General features: G+C 45.3%; 2 protein-coding genes across 2 annotated transcripts in view; both read left to right on the top strand.

Moving 5' to 3' along the window:
• The first annotated feature begins 1,887 nt into the window (after positions 1–1,887).
• LOC121298106 (EF-hand calcium-binding domain-containing protein 12-like) lies at positions 1,888–12,814 on the top strand. Its single transcript, XM_041224922.1, has 8 exons — positions 1,888–2,596; positions 2,841–3,412; positions 6,338–6,520; positions 9,107–9,269; positions 9,491–9,846; positions 9,962–10,175; positions 11,381–11,526; positions 12,635–12,814. Exons 1-7 carry the CDS (start codon positions 2,530–2,532, stop codon positions 11,515–11,517), a joined length of 1,692 nt encoding a protein of 563 aa, XP_041080856.1. The 5' UTR covers positions 1,888–2,529; the 3' UTR covers positions 11,518–11,526; positions 12,635–12,814.
• Positions 12,815–13,503: 689 nt separating this feature from the next.
• The window catches only part of dnah1 (dynein, axonemal, heavy chain 1), a 66,800-nt gene continuing 66,035 nt past the window's right edge, over positions 13,504–14,268 (top strand). Inside the window, exon 1 of the mRNA XM_041225456.1 lies at positions 13,504–13,559. The gene's annotated coding sequence lies outside the window, so the exon portion shown is untranslated. The remainder of the gene's footprint in view (positions 13,560–14,268) is intronic.

The raw sequence follows: 14,268 nt of genomic DNA on the forward strand, positions 1-14,268 counted from the left end.
TCAGCGGGAGTCCTCTGAGCCCATGACCGAGCCAGCCTCCTCTTCTACACCCAGGAACTAGAGAGAGGATGTCAGCAAGCTCCTGGCCTTTGGAGGACAAAGGCCAGCCCTGCAGGTGTCTGTGTGATCTCGCAAGGCGTCTGGCCACTAGGGTCCAGTGTAGCGCGATGAGGAGAAACAGACCCTTCCGGTTCTGCCTCCCTAACCCGCGGGAGTGCCAAAGCCAATGCCACGCTCCCTCTGGATAATCACAGTCCAGAGCCAATGCGGCTCTCCCTCTGGATAATCACAGTCCAGAGCCAATGCGACGCTCCCTCTGGATAATCACAGTCCAGAGCCAATGCGACGCTCCCTCTGGATAATCACAGTCCAGAGCCAATGCCACGCTCCCTCTGGATAATCACAGTCCAGAGCCAATGCGACGCTCCCTCTGGATAATCACAGTCCAGAGCCAATGCCACGCTCCCTCTGGATAATCACAGTCCAGAGCCAATGCCACGCTCCCTCTGGATAATCACAGTCCAGAGCCAATGCCACGCTCCCTCTGGATAATCACAGTCCAGAGCCAATGCGGCTCTCCCTCTGGATAATCACAGTCCAGAGCCAATGCGGCTCTCCCTCTGGATAATCACAGTCCAGAGCCAATGCGACGCTCCCTCTGGATAATCACAGTCCAGAGCCAATGCCACGCTCCCTCTGGATAATCACAGTCCAGTAAAACCATTCTAATGAAACAGAAAGCGCTGAAAGTGTTAGACCAGCCTGCTGCTGGACTGTACCACCAGTTCAAAGGTCACACGTGATTTATTGAGAACCAGGAAGCATAAAGTGACTAAGCAGCTCTTAAGAAAGGCTCTGTCCCCATTACATGAAGTTGAGGTGATTAATCTGACACCTCTCAAGCCTGCACACATTAGACAAGCTCAACTCATTTTGAAACGAGGCTGGGGCTGATAGCTGGAGGGGCAGTCAGTGTGCTAGCTGGAGGAGCAGTTAGTGTGATAGCTGGAGGGACAGTTAGTGTGCTAGCTGGAAGGGCAGTTAGTGTGATAGCTGGAGGGGCAGTTAGTGTGATAGCTGGAGGGGCAGTTAGTGTGCTAGCTGGAGGGGCAGTTAGTGTGATAGCTGGAGGGGCAGTTAGTGTTCTAGCTGGAGGGGCAGTTAGTGTGCTAGCTGGAGGGGCAGTTAGTGTGCTAGCTGGAGGGGCAGTTAGTGTGATAGCTGGAGGGGCAGTTAGTGTGATAGCTGGAGGGGCAGTTAGTGTGCTAGCTGGAGGGGCAGTTAGTGTGATAGCTGGAGGGGCAGTTAGTGTGCTAGCTGGAGGGGCAGTTAGTGTGCTAGCTGGAGGGGCAGTTAGTGTGATAGCTGGAGGGGCAGTTAGTGTTCTAGCTGGAGGGGCAGTTAGTGTTCTAGCTGGAGGGGCAGTTAGTGTTCTAGCTGGAGGGGCAGTTAGTGTGCTAGCTGGAGGGGCAGTTAGTGTGCTAGCTGGAGGGGCAGTCAGTGTTCTAGCTGGAGGGGCAGTCAGTGTTCTAGCTGGAGGGGCAGTTAGTGTGATAGCTGGAGGGGCAGTTAGTGTGATAGCTGGAGGGGCAGTTAGTGTGATAGCTGGAGGGGCAGTTAGTGTGATAGCTGGAGGGGCAGTTAGTGTGATAGCTGGAGGGGCAGTTAGTGTGATAGCTGGAGGGGCAGTCAGTGTGATAGCTGGAGGGGCAGTTAGTGTGATAGCTGGAGGGGCAGTTAGTGTGATAGCTGGAGGGGCAGTCAGTGTGATAGCTGGAGGGGCAGTTAGTGTGCTAGCTGGAGGGGCAGTCAGTGTGCTAGCTGGAGTTAGTGTGCAGTGGAGGGGCAGTGTGTGATAGCTGGAGGGGCAGTAGCTGGAGGGGCAGTCAGTGTGATAGCTGGAGGGGCAGTTAGTGTGATAGCTGGAGGGGCAGTCAGTGTGATAGCTGGAGGGGCAGTCAGTGTGCTAGCTGGAGGGGCAGTCAGTGTGATAGCTGGAGGGGCAGTTAGTGTGATAGCTGGAGGGGCAGTCAGTGTGATAGCTGGAGGGGCAGTCAGTGTGATAGCTGGAGGGGCAGTTAGTGTGATAGCTGGAGGGGCAGTTAGTGTGATAGCTGGAGGGGCAGTTAGTGTGCTAGCTGGAGGGGCAGTTAGTGTGCTAGCTGGAGGGGCAGTTAGTGTTAGCGAATTAGCAATCTCTGTTTACACAAAACAAAACATTTATAGCCAAAGGAAAAGTTAGGGAGGGTTATGACGGCTCATTTTTGTACTATGCACAGAACAATAAAACACCAGGCAATGCATACGTATAGCCAGTAAAACTACAATGCGTCAGGAAGACTAGCTGGGGTATTTCTAAACACATTGTTTAAATAATAGCACGATGTTAACTTAATTCAAATATTCAATATCGAAAGAGCAGAGACAGAAAAACAAATACATCTGTCTCAAAATCAAAGTCTCCTCCCACTGATGCGCCTCTTAACCAATCAGAGCCGCCTCTGCTCGGAACTTTAACAAGGTGTCGTCATGGGAACCGAGGGACAACAAGGCGCGAGAAACAATCGATTAGTTCGGGAAAGCTACAATACAAGCGGTAGAGTATCATTTACTGTGCCATTAATCACATATCAATAACTAAGACAACCAAAACAAACTGAAACATAAAAAGAACACATGCACACAATGTAGCGCTATTTAAAACAGTTATCAGTGATTATGTTGTCTCAATTATAATTGCAAACTATATAGATAGATAGATAGATAGATAGATTACACGATTATGTAGCTGTGTGTAATTGCGTGTTAATCCCAATATGTTATTATCACTCGGTTATCAGGATTCATTTCGAAACATTTACAAACGATGGAAAAACAAGTAACTGAAGCAACTGAGGGCACTGACGCGACTGAAGAAGGTAAACCCCGGTACCGACAGAGGGATCTCTTCCAAACCCACTTCTTCCGAGCAGCCGCTAAATCGTTCGGCGCTCCAAAATCCAGGCGGAGAGTTCTGGTAGCGCCTCCGATGCTGAAATGCGATCCTGAAGACCGGGTGACGATACAAACTGTCACTGAGACCCTTCCAGACTCGGACTACAACGTAAAGACTCGCGGTCCACCGGACACCCCTGACCCGGCTGCATCAGCACTACGGACACCAGCTGTAAAGAAGGGGCTTCCAACAGAACCGGGGGAGGACGAGAAAGGTCGGTACCAGAAATGGCTCACAGACAGGAGACAGACCAGGACAGAGCTAGACAGCTTGGGAAACGTGGACGCCTATCTGCGAGGCAAGCACGTCAAAACCGACCTGGAGAAAGCGGTGGTGGACAGGATCCGAAACCAGAGACGGGTGTGCAGGGGGCTTCTCAGAAACAGCAGGGCGCAGCCATCGGGTCCGACCAAGGCTGTGAGAACATCTGGGTGTTCCTACAAAATTAAAACAAATTCATATTCAACTTTACTTCACAACTTTGTACGAGCTTTGGTGAATAATAATAATAAAAATAATAAGCATTACTGCTTGAATGATGAAGATTATGTGGCCTATAAACATGTTCTATTATTATTATTATTATTATTATTATTATTATTATTATTATTATTATTATTATCCCTTCCCAAATCACTGCTGAATGGGAGTTCTGTGTATATATCTTGAATGGGAGTTCTGTGTATATGTGCTAATATCTTGAATGGGAGTTCTGTGTATATGTGCTAATATCTTGAATGGGAGTTCTGTGTATATGTGCTAATATCTTGAATGGGAGTTCTGTGTATATGTGCTAATATCTTGAATGGAAGTTCTGTGTATATGTGCTAATATCTTGAATGGGAGTTCTGTGTATATGTGCTAATATCTTGAATGGGAGTTCTGTGTATATGTGCTAATATCTTGAATGGGAGTTCTGTGTATATGTGCTAATATCTTGAATGGGAGTTCTGTGTATATGTGCTAATATCTTGAATGGGAGTTCTGTGTATATGTGCTAATATCTTGAATGGGAGTTCTGTGTATATGTGCTAATATCTTGAATGGAAGTTCTGTGTATATGTGCTAATATCTTGAATGGGAGTTCTGTGTATATGTGCTAATATCTTGAATGGAAGTTCTGTGTATATGTGCTAATATCTTGAATGGAAGTTCTGTGTATATGTGCTAATATCTTGAATGGAAGTTCTGTGTATATGTGCTAATATCTTGAATGGAAGTTCTGTGTATATGTGCTAATATCTTGAATGGAAGTTCTGTGTATATGTGCTAATATCTTGAATGGGAGTTCTGTGTATATGTGCTAATATCTTGAATGGAAATATCTTGAATGGGAGTTCTGTGTATATGTGCTAATATCTTGAATGGGAGTTCTGTGTATATGTGCTAATATCTTGAATGGGAGTTCTGTGTATATGTGCTAATATCTTGAATGGGAGTTCTGTGTATATGTGCTAATATCTTGAATGGGAGTTCTGTGTATATGTGCTAATATCTTGAATGGGAGTTCTGTGTATATGTGCTAATATCTTGAATGGGAGTTCTGTGTATATGTGCTAATATCTTGAATGGGAGTTCTGTGTATATGTGCTAATATCTTGAATGGGAGTTCTGTGTATATGTGCTAATATCTTGAATGGGAGTTCTGTGTATATGTGCTAATATCTTGAATGGAAGTTCTGTGTATATGTGCTAATATCTTGAATGGAAGTTCTGTGTATATGTGCTAATATCTTGAATGGAAGTTCTGTGTATATGTGCTAATATCTTGAATGGAAGTTCTGTGTATATGTGCTAATATCTTGAATGGGAGTTCTGTGTATATGTGCTAATATCTTGAATGGGAGTTCTGTGTATATGTGCTAATATCTTGAATGGAAGTTCTGTGTATATGTGCTAATATCTTGAATGGAAGTTCTGTGTATATGTGCTAATATCTTGAATGGAAGTTCTGTGTATATGTGCTAATATCTTGAATGGAAGTTCTGTGTATATGTGCTAATATCTTGAATGGAAGTTCTGTGTATATGTGCTAATATCTTGAATGGAAGTTCTGTGTATATGTGCTAATATCTTGAATGGAAGTTCTGTGTATATGTGCTAATATCTTGAATGGAAGTTCTGTGTATATGTGCTAATATCTTGAATGGAAGTTCTGTGTATATGTGCTAATATCTTGAATGGAAGTTCTGTGTATATGTGCTAATATCTTGAATGGAAGTTCTGTGTATATGTGCTAATATCTTGAATGGAAGTTCTGTGTATATGTGCTAATATCTTGAATGGGAGTTCTGTGTATATGTGCTAATATCTAGAATGGGAGTTCTGTGTATATGTGCTAATATCTAGAATGGGAGTTCTGTGTATATGTGCTAATATCTTGAATGGAAGTTCTGTGTATATGTGCTAATATCTTGAATGGGAGTTCTGTGTATATGTGCTAATATCTTGAATGGGAGTTCTGTGTATATGTGCTAATATCTTGAATGGGAGTTCTGTGTATATGTGCTAATATCTTGAATGGGAGTTCTGTGTATATGTGCTAATATCTTGAATGGGAGTTCTGTGTATATGTGCTAATATCTTGAATGGGAGTTCTGTGTACATGTGCTAATATCTTGAATGGAAGTTCTGTGTACATGTGCTAATATCTTGATTGGGAGTTCTGTGTACATGTGCTAATATCTTGAATGGGAGTTCTGTGTATATGTGCTAATATCTTGAATGGGAGTTCTGTGTACATGTGCTAATATCTTGAATGGAAGTTCTCTGTATATGTGCTAATATCTTGAATGGAAGTTCTGTGTATATGTGCTAATATCTTGAATGGGAGTTCTGTGTATATGTGCTAATATCTTGAATGGAAGTTCTGTGTATATGTGCTAATATCTTGAATGGGAGTTCTGTGTATATGTGCTAATATCTTGAATGGAAGTTCGGTGTATATGTGCTAATATCTTGAATGGGAGTTCTGTGTATATGTGCTAATATCTTGAATGGAAGTTCTGTGTACATGTGCTAAGTATACAACTATAATACCCTTAGACCCTGATTTGAATGTGATACAGCCCTCTGAAATTGTATCAGATGTAGACTGTATCACATGGCTTATATCAAACAGCAATGATGTCACATTAATATAGCTGCACAGCTTAACTGTTCTTATTGAACTGTGAATTATAGAACACACAGTACAAGGGTTCTGTACCAGATACAAGCTGATTCACTCACTCAGGGTCCTCAAGCTGACAATAATCTGATAGCAGATTGTAAGGTAACAGCGCCCTCTGTATGTACAATTCATGTACTGTCCCCACCCCGCCCCCCGTCTTCACTCTTCAGGGTTCAGTGAGGTCCAAGCCCAGGGCCCCTCCCAAGATCTGCAGCCCATCTCCGCTGGGAATGGGAGTCCTGGTGCTCTACCTGCAGAAGGAGAAGCTGCGGCTGCTGGACCTCTTCCACAGGGTGGACAAGACCAGGAGGGGCAAAGTGACCAGAGAGGATTTCAAGCTCGTCATCGACACGGTAATGATACACTCCAGCCCCCCCCGGCTCAGCATTGCTGTGCAAATTCAAACAGTAATGATGCACTCCAGCCCCTCCCAGCTCAACATTGCTGTGCAAATTCAAACAGTAATGATGCACTACAGCACCATCCAGCTCAGCATTGCTGTGCAAATTCAAACAGTAATGATGCACTACAGCACCTCCCAGCTCAGCATTGCTGTGCAAATTCAAACAGTAATGATGCACTACAGCACCTCCTAGCTCAGCATTGCTGTGCAAATTCAAACAGTAATGATGCACTACAGCAGCTCAGCATTGCTGTGCAAATTCAAACAGTAATGATGCACTACAGCATTGCTCAGCATTGCTGTGCAAATTCAAACAGTAATGATGCACTACAGCACCTCCTAGCTCAGCATTGCTGTGCAAATTCAAACAGTAATGATGCACTACAGCACCTCCTAGCTCAGCATTGCTGTGCAAATTCAAACAGTAATGATGCACTACAGCACCTCCTAGCTCAGCATTGCTGTGCAAATTCAAACAGTAATGATGCACTACAGCACCTCCTAGCTCAGCATTGCTGTGCAAATTCAAACAGTAATGATGCACTACAGCACCTCCTAGCTCAGCATTGCTGTGCAAATTCAAACAGTAATGATGCACTACAGCACCATCCAGCTCAGCATCCAAACAGTAGCTCAGCATTGCTGTGCAAATTCAAACAGTAATGATGCACTACAGCACCTCCTAGCTCAGCATTGCTGTGCAAATTCAAACAGTAATGATGCACTACAGCACCACCCAGCTCAGCATTGCTGTGCAAATTCAAACAGTAATGATGCACTACAGCACCCCTAGCTCAGCATTGCTGTGCAAATTCAAACAGTAATGATGCACTACAGCACCATCCAGCTCAGCATTGCTGTGCAAATTCAAACAGTAATGATGCACTACAGCACCTCCTAGCTCAGCATTGCTGTGCAAATTCAAACAGTAATGATGCACTACAGCACCATCCAGCTCAGCATTGCTGTGCAAATTCAAACAGTAATGATGCACTACAGCACCTCCTAGCTCAGCATTGCTGTGCAAATTCAAACAGTAATGATGCACTACAGCACCTCCTAGCTCAGCATTGCTGTGCAAATTCAAACAGTAATGATGCACTCCAGCACCTCCCAGCTCAGCATTGCTGTGCAAATTCAAACAGTAATGATGCACTACAGCACCTCCTAGCTCAGCATTGCTGTGCAAATTCAAACAGTAATGATGCACTACAGCACCACCTAGCTCAGCATTGCTGTGCAAATTCAAACAGTAATGATGCACTACAGCACCTCCTAGCTCAGCATTGCTGTGCGAATTCAAACAGTAATGATGCACTCCAGCCCCCCCCGGCTCAGCATTGCTGTGCAAATCCAAACAGTAATGATGCACTCCAGCCCCTCCCAGCTCAGCATTGCTGTGCAAATTCAAACAGTAATGATGCACTACAGCACCTCCTAGCTCAGCATTGCTGTGCAAATTCAAACAGTAATGATGCACTACAGCACCTCCCAGCTCAGCATTGCTGTGCAAATCCAAACAGTAATGATGCACTCAGCATTCAGCATTGCTGTGCAAATTCAAACAGTAATGATGCACTACAGCACCTCCTAGCTCAGCATTGCTGTGCAAATTCAAACAGTAATGATGCACTACAGCACCTCCTAGCTCAGCATTGCTGTGCAAATTCAAACAGTAATGATGCACTACAGCACCTCCTAGCTCAGCATTGCTGTGCAAATTCAAACAGTAATGATGCACTCCAGCACCTCCCAGCTCAGCATTGCTGTGCAAATTCAAACAGTAATGATGCACTACAGCACCATCCAGCTCAGCATTGCTGTGCAAATTCAAACAGTAATGATGCACTACAGCAGCTCAGCCTGTGCAAATTCAAACAGTAATGCTCAGCATTGCTGTGCTGTGCAAATTCAAACAGTAATGATGCACTACAGCACCTCCTAGCTCAGCATTGCTGTGCAAATTCAAACAGTTCCTTCCTTACTAAAAAAAAAAGCAGTCTGTAATTATTTATCAACAAAGCACAATTGAGAAATGAGAGGAGGCTCTACAGTCCTTCAGTACTTGGTTCCTAGTAGCTGCTTGAGAGGTGAGTCAGTATCAGCACTATGGCTACAACCCTTGGATACCCATTCCATACCCGGACCACTCTCTGTGTGAAGACGTGTCTTCTTCCTTGTCCTAACTGTCTCCACTTACTTTCCAATGGGGCGTCCTCTGGTCCGCTTCTGTGCTGGGCTTAAAGTATTGTCTACGGTTGACTTTGCCCTTTTGAGATTTTATAGAGTTCAATCAAGAACTCCCTAAAACTTCAGTGCTCCAGAATAAATCAACTCAAATAGCCTCCTCTTATCTGCATAGCTCCTTCCATAGACCCTGAGACTAGTCTAGTCCATTGGGTGAGAAATGAGTTGAATGCATACCATACACAGATTGTCCAATAGATTTAACATTGTGAAAATAGGCATGAAATGAAGGCAGTGGTGAGTATGTTACACACCCCTTGCTGTGTTTTTATCTGTGATCTGAAAGCAGGCAAGAATCCCTTTAGACAAGCAGCAGCTGGACCAGCTGATCGTGAGTTTGAGCTGTGCAGATACGGACCTGGTGAGCTACAAAGAGCTGGTGGAGGGGAGGAACGCGTGGAACCAGGAGGCTCGGGAGTCCTGCAGGAATGAGCCCCTGCTGTCAGAGGCAGGTGGGAGCTCAGCAATGCACTCAATATTGAGAAATGTTCTGTACTGAGTAAGGTGTGCACCTGGTCCTGTCAAGGGACCGCACAGACTGCGTCCCATTCATTAAAGAGGCTCTCATTCTGAACGCTGGCCATGTTTTAAAGGGACATCAACAGACTTACAAATGAGTGCACGTTAAATGAATGGAATAAATGCATTGATTTGCTTTCCTTTAATACTCCAGAGGAGCGTTTCAACGATGATGAAGCAGAAAGACAGTCCGCCACCGTGCGTCCATCGCCCTCACCACGTGGGTCCCTGGTAGCTCGGAGTGGGGTTCCACTAACTTCTCCTGGGGACAGGCTCAAGACCCCTGTAGACAGGGTCAAGTCTCCTGGGGACAGGCTCAAGACCCCTGTAGACAGGATCAAGTCTCCTGGGGACAGACTCATGTCTCCAGGGAGCAGTCCCAGCAGGCTGAGCTCCGGCTCTCAGTTTCTGGAAGTCCCCCCGACTGAGCTGAGTGAGGGCCGGCCGCTGAGCTATGAAGACATGGAGGATATCGGCAAGTGGAACAGGGAGAGGAGACGTCGTTCTGAGGTGAGCGCATTGCAAAGAGTAGAACACTGATCCTGCTTCTCTCCTTGCTTCGTGTTTCTCTAACTGGATCCTGAGCTGCAGTGTCCTGTGAATAACAGGTTTTGTTCTTCGTTAGATCGATACTAACAGTTTGGTCTGGCGGGAGCAATGCCGCCTGGTCAGGACAGGCAACGCTGCCATTGACAGCCACGCCCTGCCGTCGACTCTGGGGGGAGAGGATGCAGAGGCGGTGAATAGATTCCGGAGGAGCTGCTTCAACGTTTACATGGACACCATGCAGCTGTGCCAGAGAAACACCATGCCCCAGACCATGGGACCGCTGGAGAAAGGTAAGAAAAACAGCAGCCCAACAGTCCAACTCCGGAGCCAAGACAAGCGGAACAAGTTTAGGGGTCTTGTCTCAGCCGTCGGTGGACAGTGCTTTGAACCATTGCAGGCAGTCTCAGACAAAGAAAGTCATGGAGAATTAACTACCCCCTCCATCACTCCCTAATAGAGAGGGTGCTCCCTCCAGTCCAGGGCAGGATTGAGGCATGGAGATGGAACTGCTCCCTCCATCACTCCCTAATAGAGAGGGTGCTCCCTCCAGTCCAGGGCAGGATTGAGGCATGGAGACGGAACTGCTCCCTCCATCACTCCCTAATAGAGAGGGTGCTCCCTCCAGTCCAGGGCAGGATTGAGGCATGGAGATGGAACTGCTCCCTCCATCACTCCCTAATAGAGAGGGTGCTCCCTCCAGTCCAGGGCAGGATTGAGGCATGGAGACGGAACTGCTCCCTCCATCACTCCCTAATAGAGAGGGTGCTCCCTCCAGTCCAGGGCAGGATTGAGGCATGGAGATGGAACTGCTCCCTCCATCACTCCCTAATAGAGAGGGTGCTGCCTCCAGTCCAGGGCAGGATTGAGGCATGGAGACGGAACTGCTCCCTCCATCACTCCCTAATAGAGAGGGTGCTGCCTCCAGTCCAGGGCAGGATTGAGGCATGGAGATGGAACTGCTCCCTCCATCACCCCTAAGAGAAAGGGTGCTCCCTCCAGTCCAGGGCAGGATTGAGGCATGGAGACTGAACTGCTCCCTCCATCACCCCCTAAGAGAAAGGGTGCTCCCTCCAGTCCAGGGCAGGATTGAGGCATGGAGACTGAACTGCTCCCTCCATCACTCCCTAATAGAGAGGGTGCTCCCTCCAGTCCAGGGCAGGATTGAGGCATGGAGATGGAACTGCTCCCTCCATCACTCCCTAATAGAGAGGGTGCTGCCTCCAGTCCAGGGCAGGATTGAGGCATGGAGACTGTGAAAGGGTGCTCTCCAGTCCAGGGCAGGATTGAGGCATGGAGATGGAACTGCTCCCTCCATCACTCCCTAATAGAGAGGGTGCTGCCTCCAGTCCAGGGCAGGATTGAGGCATGGAGGCGGAACTACTCTCTCCCTCACCCTTTAAAAGAATAGGTGCCCCCCCCCCCCCCCCCCCATTCTAGGGCAAGGCTTGAGGCTTGCTCATTAAAGACAAAACGCTTTGTTTGCTGTTTTCAATAGGACTGCTGTACCCAGGAGACAAGCTAATAGCCAGGCATCGGTCTAACTTCCAGGGATCAGGGCATAAAAGAATCAGCAGGGCACAAGACCGGGGCTTTAAACCAGAGCACAGACAGAGAGCAGCACAAACCCACTGAGCTGCAAAGGTAAGAGCACTCCTTTATACTGTGAGTGTACCAGCTATATCATCCAGGTGTTAGAGCAAAGAAATGCTGCATCACATTACCTGCCCTAAGAAATGGAAGAATGATGTCACTAGAATGTTGCATCACATTACCTGCCCTAAGAAATGGAAGAATGATGTCACTAGAATGTTGCATCACATTACCTACCCCTAAGCTTGTCCATCGCCTCATATAGCTGCTTCTGTCCTTGCCAGTCAATAGCAGCACCGATGGCATGGCATAACTCTAGGTGTTTGAATGGCATGGCATAGCTCTAGGTGTTTGAATGGCATGGCATAGCTCTAGGTGTTTGAATGGCATGGCATAGCTCTAGGTGTTCCAATGGCATAGCATAGCTCTAGGTGTACCAATGGCATGACATAGCTCTAGCTGTTCCAATGGCATAGCTCTAGGTGTACCAATGGCATGACATAGCTTTAGCTGTTCCAATGGCATAGCTCTAGGTGTACCAATGGCATGGCATAGCTCTAGCTGTTCCAATGGCATAGCTCTAGGTGTACCAATGGCATGACATAGCTCTAGCTGTTCCAATGGCATAGCTCTAGGTGTACCAATGGCATGGCATAGCTCTAGGTGTACCAATGGCATGGCATAGCTCTAGGTGTTCGAAGGTAGTTAAAAAGTGCTCCTTGTCTACGAGTACCCTTTATGGTTTGGGTCTTTTCCTTCCCATAATCTGTCCATGATGTTGTATGTCCTGTGCGGCATCCACTTCTGTTCAAGAATTGTATTCTGTTGTTCCTTCCAGAAAAAAATGCAAAATTCTCAAAGTTGTATTCGCTAAAAGAAATCTAAGCTGTTTTAGATGAATCACAAGCTTTGTGTTGTCTGTTACAGGGTTGGAACCTGTATTGGGTGTGTTTGTACAATCTGAGAATCTAGCCCCAAATGTGCTGCTTACGATCTTAGTGAATAAGCTTTGAGAATGTGCCCATTATTTTCTTAAGTTCCAAAACTATAGTCTGGCAGTTTGAGTCTGTACGTATCTAAGAACTGACCCTGTCGGCTGTCCTGACTGCCCAACTGCGTCATCATCCTCATGACATCGTGCCCCCTCTGTGTTTTACAGGATTCAGCACAACACCCTTCGCTCGAATCGCAAGAGCTGCTGTTTCACTGCCTCCGCGAGAGGGCAGCAGTGACCCCCCCCAGAGTGAACAACAACAACAAGGACCCAGCCGGGTTGAAAATACTGCACATCATTGTATTCATAATGCACCTTGGGTTTCGATTACTGAATAAAATCATTAAAAACACATGTTTACTTTTAAAGCTTGGATTTAGTTTTCTCAGAAAAGGGAACATTCGGGATGGTAAGGTCTGTGCTATGCAGATTAAACTTGTAGACGTACAGTAAAAAAGCATAGCAAAGTCTAATAAACTCTGGGAAATGCAGAGTATTCCCACGGGAAAAGCAGGGGGGTACTGCAAATATACCGTGGAAAACTAGTGTAAACTTGCATGAGGTATTAACAGGGTTGCTGAAGCTTATAAGTTGTTTACATCAAACCAGAAGAACATGCCATTGAAAACCAACGCAGTAGCACTGCAAAGCTAGTGCTGTGTTCTCTCTGTAATTACTCGCGTACCTTTCACTTTCTCACAGCGTGCTTTCTTCATGATTAACTTTGCACAGCATCACAAAGCATCGCTGCTTGCGCTGCTTTTAACACGTGCAACTAGACAGCAGTGCAGAGTGGAACTGCTTGGGAAGCTACCATTCCCATCTGACATGAAGGGGGGAACAACGTAACATAAAGTTTCCAAACAGCATTCTTTTTTGCTCCAATATCACGCCATTGCTTGAAAACCACTTCAAGGGAATGTGCTCTGTTTTAATATAGAGTTTCACTTGTTATTTTTTTTCTTTTTTAAATAAAGATTTCCATTGTTTATTTAGTTGTGCCTACCGAGCGTTTGTGGTAGTTTCCTAGCAACCGCTGTTTGGCGTCTACTTGCTTGGAAACAGAGATTGCAGGCAGAAGTCACGCAAGGTAGAAACATTTGATTTATTTAATTTAAACTGCGGTATTTGGGTTATTTAATATATGTGGCGAATGACAACGAACAATATGGAATATCTATAGTTTTTAAATATATATATATATATATATATATATATATATATATATATATATATATATATATATATATATATATATATATATATATATATATATATGCGAAATTTTCTTACAAAAAAATGTTTTTGCAAGTGAGACGCAAATAATAGCGAATTGGAAGTGTGGGCATGTTGAGCTAAAACAGAGAATATTTATTAAATACCTTACGCTAACAACCGTAGATCATAATAAGAGTGTCTTGTATAAACTATTTTTTTAAATAAAGTCAAATGGTGCTTTTCGTTTGTCTATAGCGCGTTTGTATTTATTAATGTATTTATGAAGTAACTGAGCGGCTCAGAGGCAGCATCTCTCCGCTCCCTCGCAGCTCTGAGGCGCGGTGGTTCAGTAGACGCGTTTACTGATATCATAGCAGGTCTAGTTACAGGAAAGAAACACCACAGTTCAAATAATAATAATAATAACAACTAGATCTAGACCTAGAACTGCCAGGCAGTACCAAACGCTTAAGCGATTACTGGAAGAAGCGGGTTTAGTTAAAAAAAGAAAATGCATCAAACAGCCATTTTTGTTTCCGGTCAACAGCATTTTTTTAAAAGCCAGTTGAATTGCTGCAGTG

The sequence above is a fragment of the Polyodon spathula genome, chromosome 23 (assembly GCF_017654505.1).
Source record: "Polyodon spathula isolate WHYD16114869_AA chromosome 23, ASM1765450v1, whole genome shotgun sequence".
Classification (NCBI taxonomy): Eukaryota; Metazoa; Chordata; class Actinopteri; order Acipenseriformes; family Polyodontidae; genus Polyodon; species Polyodon spathula.

What these genes read in the sequence shown, in the direction of transcription:
- LOC121298106 (XM_041224922.1), top strand. Translation starts at nt 2,530, where the DNA reads ATGGGAACCGAGGGACAACAAGGCGCGAGAAACAATCGATTAGTTCGG. An exon ending in AGAGGAGACGTCGTTCTGAG is followed by an intron (nt 9,847 to 9,961) that starts GTGAGCGCATTG and finishes GTTCTTCGTTAG; the next exon opens with ATCGATACTAACAGTTTGGT. An exon ending in CATGGGACCGCTGGAGAAAG is followed by an intron (nt 10,176 to 11,380) that starts GTAAGAAAAACA and finishes TGTTTTCAATAG; the next exon opens with GACTGCTGTACCCAGGAGAC.